Raw genomic sequence first — 22,425 nt, 5'->3', positions numbered from 1 at the left:
AACAGAATATTTTTTGAACCGAAATTCGTAAATGTATTCATTAAGATAAGATATTTAGTAGTCACATGTACATCGAAATACACAGTGAAATACGTCTTTTTGCATTGCTAAGAATGTGCTGGGGGCAGCTTGCAAGTGTCGCCACTCTTCTGGCACCAACATAGCATGCCCACAGCTCCTAACTTGTACGTCTTTGGAATGTGAGAGGAAACCAGAGCACCTGGAGGAAATCACGCAGACACGGCGAGAATGTACAAACTCCTTACAGGCAGCAGTGGGAATTGAACCCACGTCGCTGGCACTAATAACATTATGCTAACTGCTACTTTGCCGCCCAAGGGACCTTGGTGTGTTTTTTTTGTAAACTACAGAAAATAAACGTTCAGGTGCACTAAACAGGGGCGTAAAAGGTGTGCTTACCTCTTCATTGCAAATGCGTTGGAGCACGAACAGCAAGATGGTGTTTCTGCAATTGTTTAAAGCAGGAGTACTGTGTGCAGTTGTGGTCTCCAAATCCAAGGGAAGATGTGTTGGTGTTAATGCAATATAGATTCACAAAAATTACTCCTGGGATTGAAGGCATTCTCCTGTGAGGAGTGTGTAGGTTTGCTTTATACTCACTAGAGTTTAGAAGAGTGAGAGAATCTTGTATGTTTAAGTGCAATCGCTTGAGAGGGATTGGCAGTGTAAACACTAAAAAGCTGTTTTTGACACTGGGGAATGTGCTACAAAGTGACATAGATGAAGGATTACTCATTTAAGACAGAAATACAAATCTTTGGAATTCTTCAAAGGGCAAATAGATGTTTGGGTGGTTGAATATATCCAAAGCTGAGCTTGATGGAATTCTGGATGCTAAGGGAATCGAGGGGAAAGTTGGACAAACTACAGGATCAGCATGGTGGAGTACACTCGAGGCTCAAACGGCTCACTGCTGCTTTTTCACGTTCTGAACAAATATTTTCTAGTTGAACAATTGTTTGTGGTATAGAGTTGGTGCTTTTCAGATGTTCAAACTTCCAGTGAGTGCAGAACTGTCTATTTCGCTCTTTCTCTTCCCACCTGCCAGTTGTGCACATAATCCAGGTGCTTTGGATTTCATTCTCCCCACTGCTACTCTTCACTTCTCTCTCCATGCTTGGTTGCACTTTGTGTGGAGGAAATATCATCATGGATTAAATCACTTATTTTTATGTTGTCACCTCCAGACATTTCTCTATTGCTTGTATTTGTCTCTGAGATGATTTATTATGTTCATCATTGCACGTTCAAAAACTGCACCAGGTCTTGTTGGCAGCGCTGAGCTGCCTGTGCTTGCTGCCGGCACATGTCAACCATAGACTTGTCTCTTCTGGATCTGCCAATGTTAAATTGTTGTTAAATCAGGTCTGATTCAAAATAATGACACCTATTTTTTAAAATTAGTGCTTTAATGTTGGGGGTTTCAGAACAAGCCCTGCCTGCAGAATGCCTGAAAGCAGCTTTGAAAGCCAGGTCCCAGTCTCTACCAGCTTTTTGAGTTTGAGTGCTTCCTAAGTCATCCTGATGTTCAAAAACATTCAAATTATTAAAAATCAATTTAAACTAAATGAAATGGTTAACACTTCTCAGCCATTATATTCATTAAAACACATTTAATTAATTTTAAAAAATCTAATTTACTTGCCCTTTTCCTTTGTAGCCATTCCTTTTCATCCAAACAAATGGGTTCATTCTGTCTGTGCCACGTTCAACTTGGTATTTGGCAGATTCTCCAGTAGAATTGCAGGAAAATTTTGGCAAGTTCATGTTTTGCCCCTCCATCTGGAGTCCAGCATTGGAGGGAACTGAGAAATTGTCAGTGTTATTTTGGTGGGAAATTCAGTGCAGAATTGTTAGCTGTTTCATGTAAGTTCCAGCTCTATACAGCAAGTCACCCAATGCAGATGAATGTGGTCACACTAAATGCACCAGCCATTCAGGAGTGTGGTCAGATACAAAGTGTTGCTGGCCTCTTGGCTGAGTACAACTGAGTTTTGTCCCTGAACTTGGGAATGTTGCAATGTGCAAGCTTGGAAGTCAGAAATGAGCTGAGCCATGCACTGCAGCTAGCTAGCATTAATCCACAGAACTGCCGACTAGCCATCAGCATGATCTAGCACAATAACTGTAAAATGTTCAGGGGACTGGAAAAGCTGGCCTTTCAGATTTTTAAAAAAATTACTTCACAATTATATTATGAGCTTTGTCTCTGTTGCAAGATATCACTTTTGGTGTAATGCACTAAGTTGACAGCAAGATGGTTAATTCAGACATTTATTTTTGGTTTACTAAAGTGAAATAGCAGGATATATATATTACAGGCATTAAGATCTTCACTTTTCAATTGGGATTAGATCTAAATATAATTTCTAATTGGTAGTTATTGCATAACTGCTTAATTAAGACTCATCATTGTAAAGGATGAGAAGTATTTCAGGCACATTTATCATGTTTGATTATGTGAAGTCCTGCATTTGCCAAATTAAATAAAAATTTTACAGTGTGCTGTGGCTTTATTTGGATAGAATGGAGGTGAAACATTGCATGTATGTAAATATTTTTCAATATTATAACTACTTGCATTGTTCACCAATCAAAATAATTTTCTAGGAAACTGAACAGGAAAGATAACATAAGGTAAGATAGTACAGGCATCCCCTGTCTAGTACTAGGTGCACTTTAGTCACTACATGGGGAAATTTTTGTGATCTTTCAAGTACTTATGCTGCTTGTAGTTGTAATGTTCTTTAGAGTTGACTAGAAATAAAGAAGTAAAATAGAAATGTTTGTTACCCCAGTCCTTGCATCATTACCCTTGTTGAATATTACTTTCTATTTCCCCCCCAAAAAGGTCTCTCTTTGAAAGAAAAAGTGAATGTCAATATGCTTAAGCATTTGATTGAGTTATTCTGCAACCATGTAGGATTATAATGGTGGTATATCCATATGGTAGTACTTGCACATTGTTTTTTTTATTTGCAGCATTTCAATATAATTCTTTACTGTTTTGGTTAGTGTAGACTGTTGATTAAATTGATTCCCCTCATAAAGCCTGTAGTAAGGTGGTCAATTTATAAGCTGCAGGAGATGGGTGGAATTTTTAATGAATATTTCTTCTCTGTATTTACTAAGGAGAAAATCATGGTTGCTCAATAGATAAGGGAAACGAGTGGAGATGTTTTGGAGACATTTGTTTTACCAGGGAGGAGGTATTTGCAGCCTTGCAATGCATTAAGGTGGATAAATCTCAGGGCCTGATTGAGTGCATCGTCAGACTTTGTGAGAAGCTAGAGGAGGAATTGCGGGGGTCCTTGCAGAGATGTTTGCTTCATTGTTAGCCACTGGTGAAATTCCCGAAGACTGGGAGGTGGCTAATGTTGTTCTGTTCTTTAAGAAGCGTAGCAAGGACAAGCCTGGGTATTACAGCCAATCATCCTGACATCAATAGTGGGGAAGTTACTGGAGGGAATTCTGAGGGACAGATCTACCAGCATTTGTATAGACAGAGTCTGATTTGGAGAAGTCAGTATGCTTTGTGTGTGAAAAGTCATGCTTGATGAATTTTTGGAGTTTTTTTTGAAGAGATAACCTAAAAGGTGGGTGAGGGTAGGTCACTGGACATTGTCTGTTTGGACTTTAGCAAGGTCCTGCTTGGTAGGCTGACCTGGAAGGTTAGGTCCCATGGAATCCAGGGAGAGCTAGTTAAGTGGATTCAAAATTGGTTTGGAAGTAGGAAGCGGATGGTCATGGTTAAAGGTTGTTTCTCAAAATGGAGGCCAGTGACTAGTGGTGTGCTGCAGGGGTCGGTGTTGGGACCCTTGTTGTTCATTATTTATATAAATGATTTGGATGCGAATGCACAAGACCTGATCAGTAAGTTTGCGGATGACACGAAATTAGGAGGTGGTGTCGATGGTGACAAAGGTTATTGCAGATTACAGGGGGATCTCGATCAGTTAGGGAAGTGGGCTGAGGAGTGGCAAATGGATTTCAATACAGATTAGTGTGAGGTGATGGATTTTAGAAAGTCAAACCAGTGTAGGATTTCTACTATGAATGGTAAGGCACTAGGGATTGTAAAGGAACAGAGAGACCTAGGAGTACAAGTGCCTAGTTCATTGAAAGCAGCATCACATGTAGACAAGGCAGTGAATAAGGCATTTAGTACGCTGGCCTTCATCAGTAAGGGCATTGAGTATAAGAGTTGGGACATTGTTACAATTGTATAAGTCGTTGGTGAGGCCACACTTGGAGTACTGTGTAGAGTTTTGGTCACCCTGTTGTAGGTTAAACTGGAAAGAGTGCAGAAATGATTTACGAGGATATTGCCAGGACTAGAGGGCCTGAGTTATAGGGAGAGGTTGGCTAGGCTACATCTTTATTTCTTGGAAGGTAGGAGAATGAGGGATGACCTTCCAGAAATGTTTAAAATTATGAGGAGCATAGATGAAGTGGATGGTGAGTCTTTTCCCCAGGGTAGGGGAATCTAGAACTAGCAAGCATAGATTTAGGGTGAGGGGGAAAGATTTAAAAGGGACGTGAGGGGCAGCTTTTTCATGCAGAGAGTGGTGAGTATATGGAATGAGCTGCCAGAGGATGTGGCTGAGGCAGGTACTATCGTATCATTTATGAAGTACGTGGAGGGGCAGGGCTTAGAGGGATATGGGCTGAATGCAGGAAATTGGAACTAGCTGGGTGGGCACCGTGGACTCGTTGGGCTGAAGGGCCTGTATCCATGCTGTATTGCTCTATCACTCTAACAGTTCAACTAAGGCAGAAATTCAGGTGCAGCAAAAATACATGAAATTGGTTCAATGTTGCCTAGTTCTGAGAAGGAAGGGTACATTACTTCCATGAAGGCGAAGTGCAGAAGGAAGAGAAGGGATTGAAGGTCCCATTGTGGATGTAATTGAAATGGTGCAGTGTTTTCATTTTTTAATTATTTCTTATCCTTTGGAATTTATGCTGGAATTTGTGATCTTATCAGTTTGACAGTTTACTATTCTGTGTACATTAGACTTTATAAAATACTTCCTCTGATCTTTGTGTATATGTACTTGTTGCTGGATTAACAACTGAAGAGTCTTTTAGGAGCATTCAACAATTTAACACATCATGTGACTACTAGAAAGATAAAATGTTGATTTTTGTCTTAAATGGAAGATGAAAAAACAACTTGTTTTTCAATACCATTTACAGTGAATAGAGAAAGAACTTGTTTAACAATAATTTTAGGATCCTAGAATTATGTGTGTTGACCACTGTAGCATTTCTGAAAATTATTACTTCATCAGATGAATAGCTTTTAATTCTAGGTTAGTTCCCCAATATCAATTTGTTGTTCTGTTGCATGTACCTGAATTGTCTTTAGATTCCATCTCTGACTGCCACTGTTTAGTAATGTAATACCATTTCCCTTTAATTTATTATCTGTTTGGAATTGGATTCTGTCTTAATGCAGCCAAGAATGTTATGTTCTTGGGCTTGCTCAAACCTAACCCCCAAAATTCTGTTGCACTTGCTAGATCCTTTCATAATTATTAATGCTTTCAACTTTGCTTTCCTTTAGAATGCTTGCTCATTCATATATATACATCTCAGTCTAGACTCTCAAATTTTTGGAACACTCGTCTTCCCTGAATTTCAGTTTAAATCTTACCTTGGTCATTCTCTCTTCTCCCCTCTCCCATAAAGCAGAAGATACAGGAGCCTGAGGGCACATACCACCAGGCTCAAGGACAGCTTCTATCTCACTGTGATAAGACTATTGAACGGTTCCCTTGTACGATGAGATGGACTCTTGACCTCACAATTTACCTTGTTATGACCTTGCACCTTATTGTCTACCTGCACTGCACTTCCTCTGTAGCTGTGACACTTTACTCTGTATTCTGTTATTGTTTTTATCCTGTACAACTTCAATGCACTGTGTAATTGATCTGTACAAATGGTATGCAAGACAAATTTTTCACTGTACCTCGGTACAAGTGACAACAGTATACCAATTATTACTTCTCTAATCTGAGTTTTCTCTCTGCCAAGTCATCTGTTTCATTTCCAATAACTGCAAATTTGGGTCTATCCTGCTCTCTGGTCTCAAACATAGACTTTTACCGGCTCCAGGCATATTAGTTTAAACCTTGCTGCAGTGCTCTGTTTAGTGCTTTGTTTCAGGTAATCTTCCTTTATTTCACAATTCACACTCATTTAAAATTCTGAAGGGCCTTGATAGGGTTAATGTAGAGATGTTTTGTCTTCTGGGACAATCTAGAACTCAAAGCACTGTTTTAAAATTAGGGGTCACTCATTTACGACAGGGGAGGTGAAATGCTTTTTGTTTTGGTGTGTCATGTGTCTTTGTCCTTTGAGACAGGATGCCAATGAAAGTAGAGTGATTATTTTTAAGACAAAGGTAGATGGATCGATAAGCAAGGTGGTGCAAGGTTACTGTGGGTAGGCAGGAATGCAAAGTTGAAGTTATAGTTGGATCTTATTGAATGGCAGAATCACCTGAGGGTCCAGAGTGACCTACTCTTGATACTAACTTGTATGTAATTTGTATGTCCTTTCTGCAGTAGCCCAACATCAACTTAATGTTGTATTTTATTCACAGGGCATTATTGTCACTGGGTACCTTTTTTAATCTTTTAATTTTAGTGTTTTCATGGTTGTGATTTACACAAGAAATATAAAGCACTTCACAGAACTAACTCCCAAGTAGTCTCTAAGATTTGGTTAATCCTGAATTGATTTGCATGTAGTTTTTTTAAATGTCTGTTCCTTGTGCAGTACATTCTCGGTTAATTTTATTTGCTTTTCTGATTCAGGAGATTGATGGGGATGATGGAACAGGCCTGGAAGTCAGTGATTCAGACTTAAAAAGTGATTCGGATATTCCTGATGTTCCGCCCTCGAATGACGGCACTCCAGAAGTATTCAATAAGGCATTATCAGGGTTATCTTTAAGGTAATCATTTTGGTTTGTGGTGGATTAATATTTATTTAACCTACCACCTTTTACCATTCTCTCTCCCCAAACCAGTGTCTCTTAACACGTGGGAGAAATTGGGAACTTGGAAGATGGGGAATTATGCAAATAATTCAATGATATTTGTGTTGAGTTTATAATCATCTCCATTATGATTACCAAGACAAAGGTATTCAGCGCAATGAAAGGAAAGTTGAACAATTCACTCTCAAACATCTGTTTTCATCTCTGACAGAAAATCAGAAGGAGCTAGTGATCTCAAAGACAATTCCACTCAGCTGTAGCCCCCAGCCTCCCCTTGTATGATACCACTTTGGTCAGTGCTTCTCTGAATTTGGCATTTTTCTTCCCCTTTTTAAGTGCGGATGTTGCCATATTTGTTCTTCCTTTCCAGTATCCTACTTTAACATTCTCAACCGTTCTCCCCCTTTTAGCTTTTATTTCTGATATTGTCAGGCAACACTGGCGCAGCTAGTAGAGCTGCTGTCTCACAGCTCCAGCAACCCGGGTTGGATACTAACCTCTGCTGCTGTCTATGTGGAGTTTGTACGTTCTCCCTGTGACTGCTTGAGCTGCTTCCTCCCCCTATTCATTCTAGTTTCCTTTCACATCCTTGCTAAAGACGTGTGGTTTGATGGGTTAATTGAGCCCTATAAATTGCCCCTAAAGTGTAGGTGAGTAGTAGAATTTGAAGGGAGTTGTTGAGAATGTGGGGAAAGTAAAATGGGATTATTGCAAAATGGGTGCCTGATGGTGGTCCTGGACTCAGTGGACTGAAGGGCATGTTCCTGTGCACCGAGGCTATGACTATGTGATAACTAAAGTTTGATGGAACTAATTGGCTTTGCTTCATAATTCTCTGTGGTGTCTCTGAAATACCTTTGACTTGTTTTAATTTTATTAATTAAAAAAATGTTGAACAAAAGTAACCCAGCTCTTGATGAATGCTGACCACAGCACAAAATAATCTCCTTGTAAATTAATAAATAACAAAATTTACTTGGATAAACTAAGTGTAGTGGATATAGGAAATGGAAAAAAAACATGTCTGAAGTTGACTGATGTTGAGAAAATGAGGATTTTGTTTTGATTAGCAACTTATTTTTATTCTGTGAGCACTTAATGCTGACAATAATGGCATACTTTTCTCACTTCACAATTCCACCATAAACTTCTCCATTTGGACAGGTAATTATATGAGGCATGTAAATGTGCTCCATTCCTGCTTCTGACAGCTGACGTGTACTGACATCTTTTCATACTAAGCACAAAAAAAATTACCAGAACAAGTTTTAACCAAGACTGGTATTTCTATAAACACCTCTTTGTGGATTGAACTCACTACCAGGTGTTTTGCAGTCAATGATGCTCTTTGGAAGTGTAGTCGTTGCTGTAATGTAGGACATATGACAGTCAATTTGTGCATAGTAAGCTCCCACAAATAGCTCTATTTTTGTGGTGTTGATTGAGGGATACATAAGGCCCAGGACACTGGGGATTATTCTTCTCCTTAAACAGTGCCATGGGATCTCTTGCATCCACCTCATGGCAGATGGGGCCTCAGTTTAATGTTTCATTAACAAGCCATCATCAGAGCTGAGTTTGGATGTCTTTTGTGTTCAAATCTTTGGAATGGTACTTAACCCGATAACTTTAAACTCAAAGATACGCGTGTTACCATCTGTTATGCACCTGACATTTGGTGCAATTACGTTTTTATTGGGTGGCACATTACAATAGTTGAACCTGGATTCATTTCCACTATTCATCATTAATTCATTTAATTTAACTCCTCGATAATATTATTGCTCCGAACAGAACTATTTTCAAGTTCAATTAAGTTACAGTAAAAAGTAGGTGTTCATTTTGCCTTTTCATTAATTTGTCCTTCCATATATGGAAAAGTAAGGGTTGGGAAAATGCTCCACATAGCATGGGTATGTAATAGATGCAGGATTTTTTTTTTAAGTTATTGAAGCTTTAAAAAAAAGAATAATTGGTCACCAGGTGTGGGGGCAATGGTCTTTTGTTAAATGGTCAATTAATGTATGCAGTGTGGCTTAGGATTACAGGGATAAAATGATTTTTTTTCCAGTTGCTCCCAGACGGCAGACAAACTACATCAAAAAAAAAGTTTTAGATCTCTCCTGGCAATGCTTGTAATCAAGGTGTTTATGGTGATTTTTTTTTTTCTGTTGTATCTCTCTGGCCTTCGTGACCCTAATAGAACATAGAACAATACAGAACAGGAACAGGCCCTTCGGCCCATGATATCTGTGCCAAGCATGATGCCAAATTAATCTAATCCCTTCTGCTTGCACATGATCCATATCCCTCCATTCCCTGCACATTCATGTGCCTATCTAAAAGCCTTTTGAACGCCACAATTGTATCTGCTTCACTACAATCCCTGCCAGTGCATTCCAGGCACCCACGACTTTTTCAAAAAAAAACTTGCCCTGTACATCCTCTTTTCCCCCTCTCACCTTAAAGCTATACCCTCTAGTATTTGATATTTCTACCCTTGGAAAAAGATTTTGACTGTCTATCCTATCTATGCCCCTTTATTTTATAAATGATATACATTTCTCTCAGACTTTCAAGAAATATATGCAATGAGGAGCTGAAAAATCTGCAAATGTTGCCTTTGGTTTGAGAATTTTAAAACTGATTGTACAAGGTATGGTCACACCAGCATAACTGGCCAGAATTACTTGAGGAATTTAGCCTGTCAATCATGCCTGAGACTGCATTGCAGTAATGGTGAGGATTGATTTTTGCACTTGGAATTTGCTGAAGAAATCACCCAGTCTTCATTGTAGGTCATTTTCTATTGCTTGTGTTCATCTTGAATATGATCTGTACTGTAGTGTATTTTTTAAATAGCCTATTTAAATAGCTGTGTCAGCATGCCTCATTGGTCTTCAAGGTGGTATCAATAGCTATTGTTTAAGTTTAGGCTCTTCCCTGGTCAGTCACGGAAAATCTGTTCACGTTTATGGTTTAAGAAATTTCTTAAGTCATAGGAAACATCAGAATAGCAGAAGGCCATCTGCTCCTTAAAACTGTTCTGTCCTTCAGTATGACTGCTTTTCCCCCATATCCCTTATAACCTTCAGTTAACAAAAATCATTCAGTGTGATTTTAAAATTTTAATTACCTGGCATCAATTGTCATTTGCTTGCATTTCTTATCGACTGAAATTCATACCTTTTTAGTTATGGGTTAGCACAGCCCAGGTATAATTCGTAAAGAATCTTAAGTTCTTAATGGAGAATGTGTGGGATGCTTCAAAGCTGCATACATTGCTAAAATGTTTGCATTGAATGACACTGCCCAGTGTGGTTTATGAGGTATTCTATTGGCACTGTCAGGCAGTGATGGGGCAAATACTTAAACAATTTTACCTGTAACATATAATATGATTCGGTCAGCCTGCAGGCTTGCAGCATGTCGAAGTACTTTGTTCATTGTGAATTGGTTTCTTTCCTCACTGGGCAGGCCACAGATTTCATACAAGGTGCAGTGCTAATACTACTTAGTTTAGGTAAAGAGTTCAGCCAAGGTATGGTGCTAATCCTCTCCAGGTATTAATATTGGAAGTACAGGCCATACTTGAATTTTAAGTGTAAGCAAATTTCAGAAGGCATGTACACAAGCTTCTTTCATACTTGTTCTTGTACTTAATTGGCTTTTTAATGACGAAGAGAGCCCATGTATACATGTCAGGCTCACTCCAGTGTGCATGTACAGCAGTGCTGTCATTACTTAATGTGTTATTAAAGTAATATCTCCACCCTGCTGTGACAGAAGACAAGTTTTACTTGCTCTCCCCTTCAAACCAGCATCAGAAAGTATGCCTATTGTTACATAGTGAACACACTAAATATGCAAGAATTACAAAACCAGTTTGTGGAGGTAAATTCCTGTATGATTACTCTATCATTTATGCTATGACAAAAAAAGATTTAGTTTTTAGTTGTACTAGAGAGTGACTATTGCAGTGCCTATTTTTAAACAGTTGTAAAATGAGTAGCTTATCTTTGTTAAGGAAAATGTTAAGTTCTTAGGAATAAAATAAACATATCTAGATAAACATTGGAAGCAGCCAACACAAATTTCAAAAGTAGTGATCATGCTTGACAAACTTCAGAATTCTTTGAGCTGTATTTAACTATTTAAAAGACCCAAGCATATCTGCAAAGTAATAATGAAATGGAGAAAGCAAAGCCTTTAAAAAGTAGTGGGTTGAATTCAGTTTGAATAAGTGCAAGTATATTTTAAAAAGTATACATTAGTTGTACATATTTTTTAAGTGCATTATTTTGTGTTGATTAAGTTGTTTTTAAAGAAGTGGGATTTTAGGTTCTGTCTGCAGAAATGCTGACCACCAATTCTGAAGTGAAGCAATAACACTTGCCTTAAAAAAAAGCTCTCTTTAAAGACGTAATGATGTCCACGGTGAAGACTTACTGTTTTCCAATGCTTTCTGCTGCTGGGCGTTAGCTCAATTGGACTCTTAATGCTCAATGATGATGTCAAGCTGGCTGAGTAGCCGGTTACGTTAAAGAATTATTGCAATCAAGTCTGAAAGAAAAGTAGTTTCTGATTAATGTTTAAAATGTGCTACTGTGTTTAAGATGGAAACAAACATATCAGGTGAGGCACAAATATCTTTTTGTTTAACTTTAAAATTCCTTTTTAAATGTTGTGAAGAAAATAGAATATATAAGCATGAAATTAGTTTTGTTTTTAAGCACCATTTTGTTTGCTGAGGCAGCTGTGACAAAAACTCCCTTGGACCATGCACCTCATTCAGACCTCGAGTAACATTGAGTAAGATTTTTGGGCAGGACTGGTTTGTAAGTAGCTTAAGCTCATGTCTGCTCCATTGACGGCATAGAAGAAGTCTGCAAACTAGAATTTCCATGTAAACTATAACAGAGATTTTATCGTCAGTTTCATGGTGTACTGCCAGTGAATATGGGTAGTTTGATTGTAATTACTATCCCAGAGTGAAGGTTATAGAAAACAAAAGGTAATATTCCATTGATAAGCCTCTGAGTATTGTTGCAGAATGAGGCTCTCTGCTACATGGACAGTGAAGCTTTCCAGTGAAGTTAGTTTCCATAACTTGAATAGTTTTTTTATGACATTATGCTTTTGTACATTTTTAAATGGAATTATGCTTTTATACTTTGAGGCAGACTTTACTGCAAAGTAGAAACTTGTAAGAACATTGTGCAAGATTTCTTTTTACTTTTGTTCGGCCTATTTCAATTCAATTATTCATTTAAGTCATTGATCATGTTTTGTTTTGCAGATGGAAGAACTGGTGGATTCGAGGGATCTTGTCACTCGCCATGATTTCATTTTTCTTTCTAATCATCTACTTGGGACCTATTGTACTCATGCTTGTGGTTAGTAAATTAACTTTGGAAAGATGTTATTTCTCTTGATAGAAATTGTAAATATTTTTAATTGAAGGGAAATGTTGTGCTTGAACAGAAAAGAAACTGCAGGTACTATAAATCTGAAATAAAAACATAAAATGCTGGAGATACTCAGCATGTCAGGCAGCATCTATGGAGGGACAAAGAGTTAATGTTTCAGGTTGATGATCTTGCGTTGGAACTCTGATTAAAGGTCCATAAGTCCAAAACATCTATTGTCCATATAATCTAAATGGGGATGTATTGCAGAGCTCTGAGACGTATGGGGACCTAGGTGTCCTACTGTATGATTATCAGAAGGCTCATATGCAGCTATAGCAAGAAAGTATGATAGCTAACAAAATGTTATAGTTTATTGTGAATAATTGAATTGACTTTCAGGGAAAAACCTGCAGATGCTGGAAATCTGAAATAAAGACAGAAAATGCTGGAAACAGGTCAGGCAACATCTGCAGAAATAGAAACATGGTTAACATTTCACATCCAAGACCCATCATCTGAACTGGCAAAGAGAGGAGGCACCTTAATTTTTCAGTAGCACAGAAAGAATGAGCATAAGGGAATATCTCCAGTAGGGTGAAACCAATTGAGTTAATGTGCCAGTTAGAAATGGATTTTGCTTCTGTATTAAATGACGTGTGAGATGTGACCAGCCTATATGTACGGAAAGAAAGAAATGAGCCAAAAATATGGATAGATGACAGGAGAAAATGGCAGAGAAAATTGCTTAAAGTTGGAGAATTCAGTACTGACTTTGGAAGGCCACAATGTGTCCAGATGGAAGATTAAGTGTTGTTGGATGGCCCAACACAAGTTTGAGGAACAAAGAATTAAAATGGGAAGCAACCAGAAGGTTGGGGTCATTTCTGTGAACTGAATGCAGATGCTGCATAAAGCGATCACCCAACCTGCATTTGGAGGGAGCAGGGAGTTTCTGCTTCAGTTGTATGAGACATTGGTGAGATCATATCTGGAGTATTATGTGTGGTATTGGTTCTTTAAGCATAGATGTTAATGTATTGGAAGCAGTTAAGAGAAGCTTTAGTAGACCAAACCTAGAATTGGGGGGTTGTTTTGTGTAGAAGTTGCACAGACTGTGCTTGTGTTTACTGGAGTTTGGAAGAGTGAAAGTAGACTTGATTGGACTTGACATGGTGCATTTGGAGAATGTAGAATTAAGGGTCAATAGTTTTTTCTTGAAAGGTCGCTTATTTAAGATGAGGTGAAATATTTTCTCTAAAGATTTTGAGTCTTTGGAATGGTCTTCCTCAAAGGGCAGTGGAAGAGAAGTCTTTGAATACTTTTTAAGGCAGAGGTAGATGGATTCTTGATAAGTGAGGGGTGAAAGGTTACGATGGGAATATGGGGTTGAGGTTGCAATCAGATGAGCGGTTCTCCTTTTGAAAGAAAGAATAGGCTTGAGGGGCTGACTGGCTTATTCCTATATATAATTCATTGTGTTCATGTTCCTTGTTAAATAGTGTATGGTGAGGTGCTCCAAAAGACTTAATTAGGTAATCAAAATCGTTGCGAGAGGTTATGAAGTGCCTCAGATAACAGATGATGAAATGTTACTGTAATTGAATTTCAGTTGCAAATGGTGCAGGGACAAAGCTCGGTTTATAGTATTGTTACCATCTTTCACTAATTGTACAACCTTTTCCAATTCCCTTCATTGTAGGGGAAAAAAATTGTCTTCCATTTTGCTCAAAATTTAAGCACTGTTTCCTACTTTGTTTCTCCATCTATTTGTGATTAAATGTGCCAGAAATTGGGAAAACTGTACAGATTGTTTTTGGTGCCTGTCATTTGATCTATTCTCTGGCCATGGTTTATATTCCTCTTTGGCAACTGTCTGAAATTGAATAAAACAGTTCACAATCTTGATTTATATTTGACCCCGGATTGATTTTTAGACCTTGCATCCATGCCATAATTAAGATTGCCTATTTTGCCCTTGTCTCAACTCATCTGCTAAAATCCTCTTCCTGGCTTTGTTGGCTTTAGGGGTAACTACTGCTATGCATTCATGGCTAGACAACCTCATCCTATTCTCTGTAAGATTGACTGTCTTGGGTTAAACTCTGCTCGTTATTTTAGTTGAACAAGGCTTGGCAAGAACTATCACTTAATGGACCTGCTGACTGCATTTGCTCCTGGTTAAGCTACATCTTGATTTTAAAATCTATACTCTGGTTTCAAATTTGTCATTGATCTCATTCCACTTTCTCTGTGTAATTTCTTCCAGTTCTTTAACCTTGCAAGTTGCCTGGACTCTAATTAGTGTCATGATCATACGTGAATCTAATACTTCACCATTGCTGTCTGTGTCTTGGTCAACATTATAAATTCTGGAATTTCCTCCCTAAAACAATTCAACGTTAAAAACATACTTAAAACCTGACTGTATGATAAAGCTTTTGTTTACCTCTCCTGATATCTCCTTGTGTGACTCTGCATTGTTTTGTTAATCCTGTGAATTGCCTGTGACCCATCAAGCTTCTTTTGTCTCGTTCTACTACTTGCACCTATTGTGCCTTCACTATCACCCTCCAGCCTCTGTCTCGACCTTCACCCTCCCACCCCCCCACCTGGCTCCTACTGCCCTTTTTGTTTGCCCCCTTATCTGTTTCCATCTATCACCACCACCCCCTACCCCGGCCTCTGTCTCCCAATTCCACCCTTCACCCTCCCCTACCTGGCTCCATCTGCCCATCATTGCTCACTCCTAGGTCCACCTATCACTTACTGGCCCTGCCTTGCCCCTCCCTCTTTCTCCTTTTTACTGGCTATTCTCCTGGTATGACCCAAAATGTTGACCATACTTTTTCCTCCACCATTGCTGCCTGACCCATTGAGTTACCCCAGCAGTTTGTATTTTGATCCGTGAAAGCTAATTGTGTAATGACTTTGTGATGTGCCATTTTGAATAGTTTGCCTAAAAATCAGATTGCTTCTAAATAGGAGCATTAAATTTTCATGGTCTGGTTAACCCACACATGTTAATGTTGGTGTAGGTCAGATGTGGTATTTGATGGAGATGTTTGTGAAAATATTTGTGAAGTTTGAGTAAGCACTGTTGACTTTGGATGGTTAATGTGTCTTCATTAGTTGGGGCACAGAATATAAGAGCAGGGAAGTATAACCTAATGGTCAGGGCACAGCTGGAGTATCATATGCAGACCTAGTGAATGTGCAGATCCTGATCATTGTTAATTTGATTTGGCACTCTAGCTCGCCTGTTCCTGAACTGGTTAATGGACACTACAATACGCTTCAGCATTGCTTACAGTATATGTGAGCTGCTGTCTTATTATAAATGATTGTAAGTGTGGATGTTGGATTGTAACCTCAATGTTTTGGTTGATTGTGGTGGAATTGCAAGAGTCAAGTCCTTTTGTGGCAGGGCAGGGGTGAAATGTAGGGAGCAGAAGAAGGCCACGGATGATCACCAGAAGCAGGATTTCCTGCACCTGGGACTCGTGCTGAAAGGAATTCCATGATCTTAAATTGTATGTCAGGGTCAGTACTCTCTCATTTGTTTCAATGTAGCAAAAGTAAGGTACAGTTCAAAGTTGACTTTAACACTTAATACCATTCAGCTAGGTAGACTATTTCTCTGGCTGCCATTTTGCTTATTGGCTTTCCCCTTCTCAGCAACATGCGTTGCATATGACTTGCAGAGGGGCATTCTGGAGTACCCACATAACCAATTTCCTCTGGATTTGGTACTACACCATGATGGCTGCTTAAATATAATGACATTACAACTGCTGAGTCTATGATTGTTGAAAATCACAGATTTGAAGCTTTCCAGGGATGTCTGATATTGAGTTTGGAAACTGTATGGGTATTATTTCTGTCTGGAATGCAGAGACTTCAATCACAGTACACTGATGTAAGGGTACTCAATTAAGCTATTTAGTTGTGCAGAACAAATTGTATTTGCTGAGAAATTCTCATGAGCATAGCTGTGGCTGATGAAGCTCTTCCTTTGAACCATTGGGAATGACTACCTATTTGAGGTGAGACTCCTTTCAAGCAGGACAAAATGTCGGCGCAACATTGTGGGCCGAAGGGCCTGTACTGTGCTGTAGAGTTTTATGTTCTATAAGTCATCCTTGATTCCTTTTAGGTGACTGCTGCATAGATAGCTAAGGAATGCTGTCTCCCTCAGTAGAAGTTAGCGGTGATGGACAGCTATGTGCAAACTTGTTCTGTGTTTCAATGCAGGCAAATATTAAAGCTTTCAGAAGTGAACTCCATTTCCTGTTTACTGCAGTTGAAATGTACAGTGTAAGTCACAATTAACTGTCTGGACAGTACCAATGGTAGGTAGTGTGAGGGTAACCAGTCACTTCATTTTATTAACTCTTTGAATATGTTGACCTCACTTCATGAGTTATGTTCAGAGAGGGTTTTCAGTGAGGTTGGGGCAGTTGCCATTTGTCACTGTCTACTGATTCCTCTTTCCCTGCTTTGGCTCTCTTTTGTCTCTCCACCTCCTCCTCCTCCTCCTCTTCGTCCTCCCCCTTCTGCTAGGCCTTGTCAGTGTAGCAACTGGAATCTCATTGAGGACCCTAGTGGCATTTTGCAGTAGGCTGCAGGTGGCCCCCTGACTATTGTAATGATGCTAGCTGCAGTTGCCAGACTATGGAAAGCAGTGAGAGGCGCAAGCGAAAAGATTGCCCTTGTCCCTAAGATTTCTGCTTTCCATGAAGATCAGCAGCTGAAATATGGCAAGCAATGCAGGATGCCTAAGACCCTATGCATTGGCGAACTCCCTAAACATGCGCATTGACTTCACAAAATTCCATCTTGTGGTCAACAATTAGTTCGGGGAGTAGAGGGCTTTGCGATTTGTGTGGAACTCTGGGTTCTGAAGGGATGCCTGAGCCATCATGTGAGTGAACCAACAACCCCCTGAACCTTCAGGAAGCCCACAATCTTTGCAAATCCCAGTGTGATTCTTTATGCTCAAGGAAAAATCCTGCTATGCGAGTTCCCTAATATTCTAGATGTTGCAAATTGGGTTATACAGCACACATCAGTTACTAATGACTGGAATATGCAGAGGTTAGAAACTTCAGCATGGTAATGACTTTGGTCGACTTCTATAGGCAGAACTGAAAGGGCATGGGTGTGTAACTGGGTTACAGATTTCTGTCACCACTGATTTAGAAATACTTAATCTCCAGATACATTGCTTTTTGGAGAGCTGTTAATAGTGTGATAGAGTACATAGCCATGAGCTGACCTTCTCTTCCTTTGGGTCTTCAGTTGTACTTGGTTTGCAGTTCTAGTTTGTGTAGCACATCATTAATTATTAACTTGCTGTAAAGGAATGTGAAAAGTGGTTTTGCACCTCGCCCAAAGTTGAGGCAATCTCAAGTTTTGAGGCTGATATTGAAGTATAGCCAACTGGAGACATGCACGTCAGTGGATGGAGTCGATCGTTAAAGCTCAACGTGCTATTTTTTGCAGCTATCTTTTCACTGTGCAAGGGCATTTGTTTTTCCAGAGCCAACACGTGCCACAGTTTTAGCTGGAAATGCCAAAAATGCATGTTCTATAGAAATACTGGCGTGAATTTTGGAAACTGCTCATTCATGATTCAGCCCAAAATCTTTAAAAATACAATTGCATAAGGACAACCCAGTTTCTAGGCAATTGTGTTGACTTTGGGTCAGCTCCATTACCACAAGCGATGAAAGTTTACCCTCAATCTTTTTTAGTGTTGGAATTCTGTTTTTATAATATGTGGGTATTGAAGGTGCATGGGTGTGCCTGCAAGTTTCTCTCCAAATTGCACACCATCGCTAGATAGACTATAAGTGCCATTCCTTCAAACAGGTTAGAATGCAAGATCTACCTAGCCAATAGCACTGTGGAAAAACCTTTACTAGACATTGTAGTGGTTCAAGGGATGATCATTATCTACTTGAACAATTATGTTTTTTTTTCATTTTTGGGATGTGGGCATGCTGGCAAGGGAGCATTTATTTTCCATCCCTATAATGCTCTTGAGAAGATGGTGGTGTGCCACTGCCTTGAAATGCTAAAGTCCTTCTAGTGTGTCTTTTGGGTAGCAAGTGCCCAATGATAACAAAAGACCAGTGATTTATTTCCAGGTTAGGGTGATGTGTGACATAGAAGGAAATCAGCAGGTGGTGAGTTTCCATGCAACTGCTGCCTTTGTTGTTCTTGGTGGTAGAGGCTTAATGTTTGAGGGGTACTGTCAGAGTATCCTGGACAAGTGACCACAGTGTGCTTTTGTAAATGGTGCACACTGCAGCCACTGTCGGCCAGAGGTGGAGGGAATGAAGGTTTTAAGGTGGCTGATAGGGTGCCAGACAAGTGGAATACTTTGTCTTGGATAGTGTTGAGAGTTGATGTTGCACTCTTCCGTGCTGGTGGAGAGTATTTCATCAAACTCCTAATTTATTCCTTGTAGATAGTGGAAAAGTTCATGGGGTGTCGGGAGGTGAGTCACTTGCCATAGGGTACCTAGCCTCTGACCTACTCTTGTAGTCACATCATGTATATGGTTGGTCCATTTGTGTTCCTGGTCAATGGTGACACCCCCCCCCACCCCAAAGATATTGACAGTGGGCGGTCTTGGTGATGGGAAGGCTGTTGAATGTCAAGGGTAGTAAAATTATTTTTTTTGTAGATGGACAGTACCTGCTGCTTTAGTGGTATGAATGTTAGTTGCTATTAATTGGCCCATGTATGAATGTTGTCTAGATCCTGCTGCATGCTGCTTGTTTGCTGAGGAGTTGAGTGGAATTGAAGTTTCTGAAATAGTCAGCAGACTTTTGACCATATGATGAATGGAGTGTCATTAATCAAACAACTAAAGGTGAGCCTAGAATGCTGCCACAAGGAATACCTGTAGTGATGTCCTGGGGCTTGGTTGATTAACTTGTGACAAACATGTCTATCTCTTTGTACAGGATGTAACTTCAACCACTGTAGTTTTTTTTGCCCCTTGACACTTATTGACTTAAGTTTTACCAGGGTGCATTTGATGTCACACTTGGTCAAATGCTGTCTTTTCAAATGCAGTCACGCTTGCCTCGTATCTGGAATTTGCTTGCTTGATCCAAAGTTGTGATGAGATCTAGAGTTGAGTGGTCCTAGCAAAACCCAAACTGGTTATTGGTGAGTAAGTGTCACTTTATAGCATTGTCAATGACAACTTCCATCTTTTTAGCTGATGATTGAGTTGTGAATAAATGTTGGCATTGCTAGCATTGCCTATGTTCCACAAATATGTTTTCTTTATTGTCAGTTGATGAACTGATATAGCTTTGAATGCAGCACCAAGATGATGGTGCAAATTCAACAAATTTTGATTTGGCATTACTGATTTACCTTTCACTCAACAAACTCTCCCTGTGCCCCTATAGCTCTCTTGTGGAAGGTTGAGATTTTCCAAATAAAGGCGAAGATTTTGACTGTTAAAATTTGATGCTTTCAACAATATAAACACCTGATTATTTTATCGTACTTTGGGCAGTAATGTATTTATCTTTTTTCCCCCAGGTTCTCTATGTTCAAATCAAATGTTTTCATGAAATCATCACAATTGGTTACAGAGTGTATCGTTCTTATGAATTGCCTTGGTTCAGAACCTTGAGCTGGTGAGTTTGACCGAGAGCAATTTTTTTTGATTTTTTTAACTGAATGGTGCTTGCGGGTAAAAGGGGGATCATTAAACATCCTCCTAAAACAGGAAGAAAACCTAATTTGATCAGTCTTTGGGAAACCAGGAACTAAGCATTTATAATGATAATATACGCAATCCCATGTAAATGGTTCTCTTGTATCGATGTATAGTCCATTTTCACTGGAAAACATTGTTCTCTGCTCTTGTATCAGAGCTCTCACTCTAGAATTGGGTAAAATCTTTGCCTTTCCACAGGAGTTGGTTTGAATAAACGAATGTAGTTATATTTGCAGCAGGCAGTGTTTTTTATTTAAAAACTGCACTTTCATCTTTTTGAGTTTCAGTCCTTTTTAATGGCCATCCATTTGAATGATGTCTTTTTTGAATGTATAAAATAAAAACGTACTTGTACTGTTGTCAGATTATATAAAGATAAATCAACCTCAAGCTCTTTGTTTTTGTCATTATATTTTAATGACTCGCTCTTGAATAAAGGGGGTTAGGGAAGTTTGCTGATGATCCAAAAAATGTAGCTGCGTGATTGACAGTAAAGCTTTAGATTGCAGGATGATCTAGCTCATGTCAGTTAGGCAGTAAAGTGGCAAATGAAAGTTAATCTGCAGAAATTTGAGGTGGGGCAATGCGGCAAGTAAATATAGAATAAATGGAAGGTGTGGAGGAAGAAAGGGACCTTAAAGGGCATGGCAACAGACATTTTAAAAGTAGCAGCACAGGTCAATGAGGTGGTGGTAAAGGCATCCTTTATGTGTGAAGGCATTGAATGTAAGAGTAGGGAGGTTATGTTACTACTGTGTACAATGTTAGTAGATGACTGTTAGGGTACTGCATGCAATTTTAGTCATCACATTACAGGAAGGATGGCATTGCACTGGAAAAGGTGCAGAGGAGAGTTATGAAGCCATTGCCAGGACCAAAATGTTGCAGCTATGAGGAAAGACTGATAAACTAGAATTGTTTTCTTTGGAACAGGAAGCTGAGGGGAGACTTGCTTGAGACTTTAAAACTTCAAGAGGGGCCTTGGTGAATTAAATAGGAAGGACCCATTTGTCAGAGAGGGGTCAAAGCTAGGGATGTGGATTTAGAATAATTAATATAAGTATTGTGGGGAAGGGGGCATGTTTTTATGCAGAGGGTAATAGGGCTCTGGAACTCTGGCTGAGAGGCTGGTAGATGCAGAACTTGGATGTGTACTTGACCTGCAGAGGTACAAACCCAGTGCCTGAAGGTGGGACCAGGCTGGGTAACTTTCTTTTCAAGTGGCATGAGTAAGATAGGCCAAGTGGTCTTCTAAGTTGTAAATTTTCTGTGATTACCACTACGAGTTGGCACTTTGCTCTTTTAGCCTACGGAGGGACATTTTAATAGTAAAGTCACACATTAATTGTCCTTCAAGATAAAGATTCAGCAGATTCACTGAAGCTTAACTGTTACAGTGAGTAGGTACTTTTAAAGCACAGTCCTAGTGTTTGATGTGAAGAGCCCTAGGAAATGGATCCAGTGCCATTGTCACCACTTTCCTTGGAAATGTCAATACGTTTGAGATTTGAGGACGCCCATAGAAATTCATTCTTCAGGACAAAATGCATTAGTTCCTAACACACCTGAAGAATCTATGGTTTTCTTTATGAAGGGTAATTGGATTTATGGTTTGATTTGGAGTGTGGTTTGAATGAATGTTTTCTAATATATCTTTGAAAGCTACATTTGATGGATCTATGAGAATGGTTAGGTACGTCCTGTACCATCTGCAGAAACAATCCACCAGAGGTGGTGACAAATGATATACACTCAGAAATATGTGCTCATTGTTGACACTGCACCCAAAGAACTCCTCGTTTTCACATGTCCAGGGAAAACAAGGGCAAGGGACGACCTGATTACCATTTGGTCATTCTCCCTCAGCTGATGAATTGGTAGTCCTACATGTTGAACAACACTTGGAAGAACCAGTGAGGGTCACAAGAGCACAGAATGCACTTCGGATAAGGGATGTGCATGTTCATAATCATGCATGGTTCAGTAGCACTACTGGTGACTAAGTTGGTTAAGGACATAACTGCCAGACTTGATTTGCAGCAAGTGGCAGGTGAATCACCAAGAAGAACTTCATTCTCACCAATCTATCTGCATTTGATCACGATGGTAGTTGTGGAAGTGGCTACTGCAGGGTCATTGTGGAGACAGTCCAATGTTCATACCAAGAACACCTTGTGTCATGTTATGTAGCTTGACTACTATGATAAATGGGATAGTTTCAGAAAAGTCTGGCA

General features: G+C 39.4%; 1 protein-coding gene across 2 annotated transcripts in view; it reads left to right on the top strand.

Annotated features, from left to right (window-relative positions):
- Positions 1-22,425, top strand: part of cds1 (CDP-diacylglycerol synthase (phosphatidate cytidylyltransferase) 1) — a 72,340-nt gene that overhangs the window by 16,204 nt on the left and 33,711 nt on the right. The window contains exons 2-4 of one of the 2 annotated variants that reach the window (XM_052010258.1): positions 6,849-6,988; positions 12,333-12,429; positions 20,011-20,108. In XM_052010258.1, coding sequence (XP_051866218.1) covers positions 6,849-6,988; positions 12,333-12,429; positions 20,011-20,108 — 335 coding nt within the window. The remainder of the gene's footprint in view (positions 1-6,848; positions 6,989-12,332; positions 12,430-20,010; positions 20,109-22,425) is intronic. The other variant, XM_052010260.1, reaches the window with a different exon arrangement.

This window comes from Pristis pectinata, chromosome 2 (genome assembly GCF_009764475.1).
Source record: "Pristis pectinata isolate sPriPec2 chromosome 2, sPriPec2.1.pri, whole genome shotgun sequence".
In the NCBI taxonomy this organism is placed as follows: domain Eukaryota; kingdom Metazoa; phylum Chordata; class Chondrichthyes; order Rhinopristiformes; family Pristidae; genus Pristis; species Pristis pectinata.
Note: the sequence above shows the minus strand (reverse complement) of the source record. Positions and strands in the feature narration are given on the sequence as shown.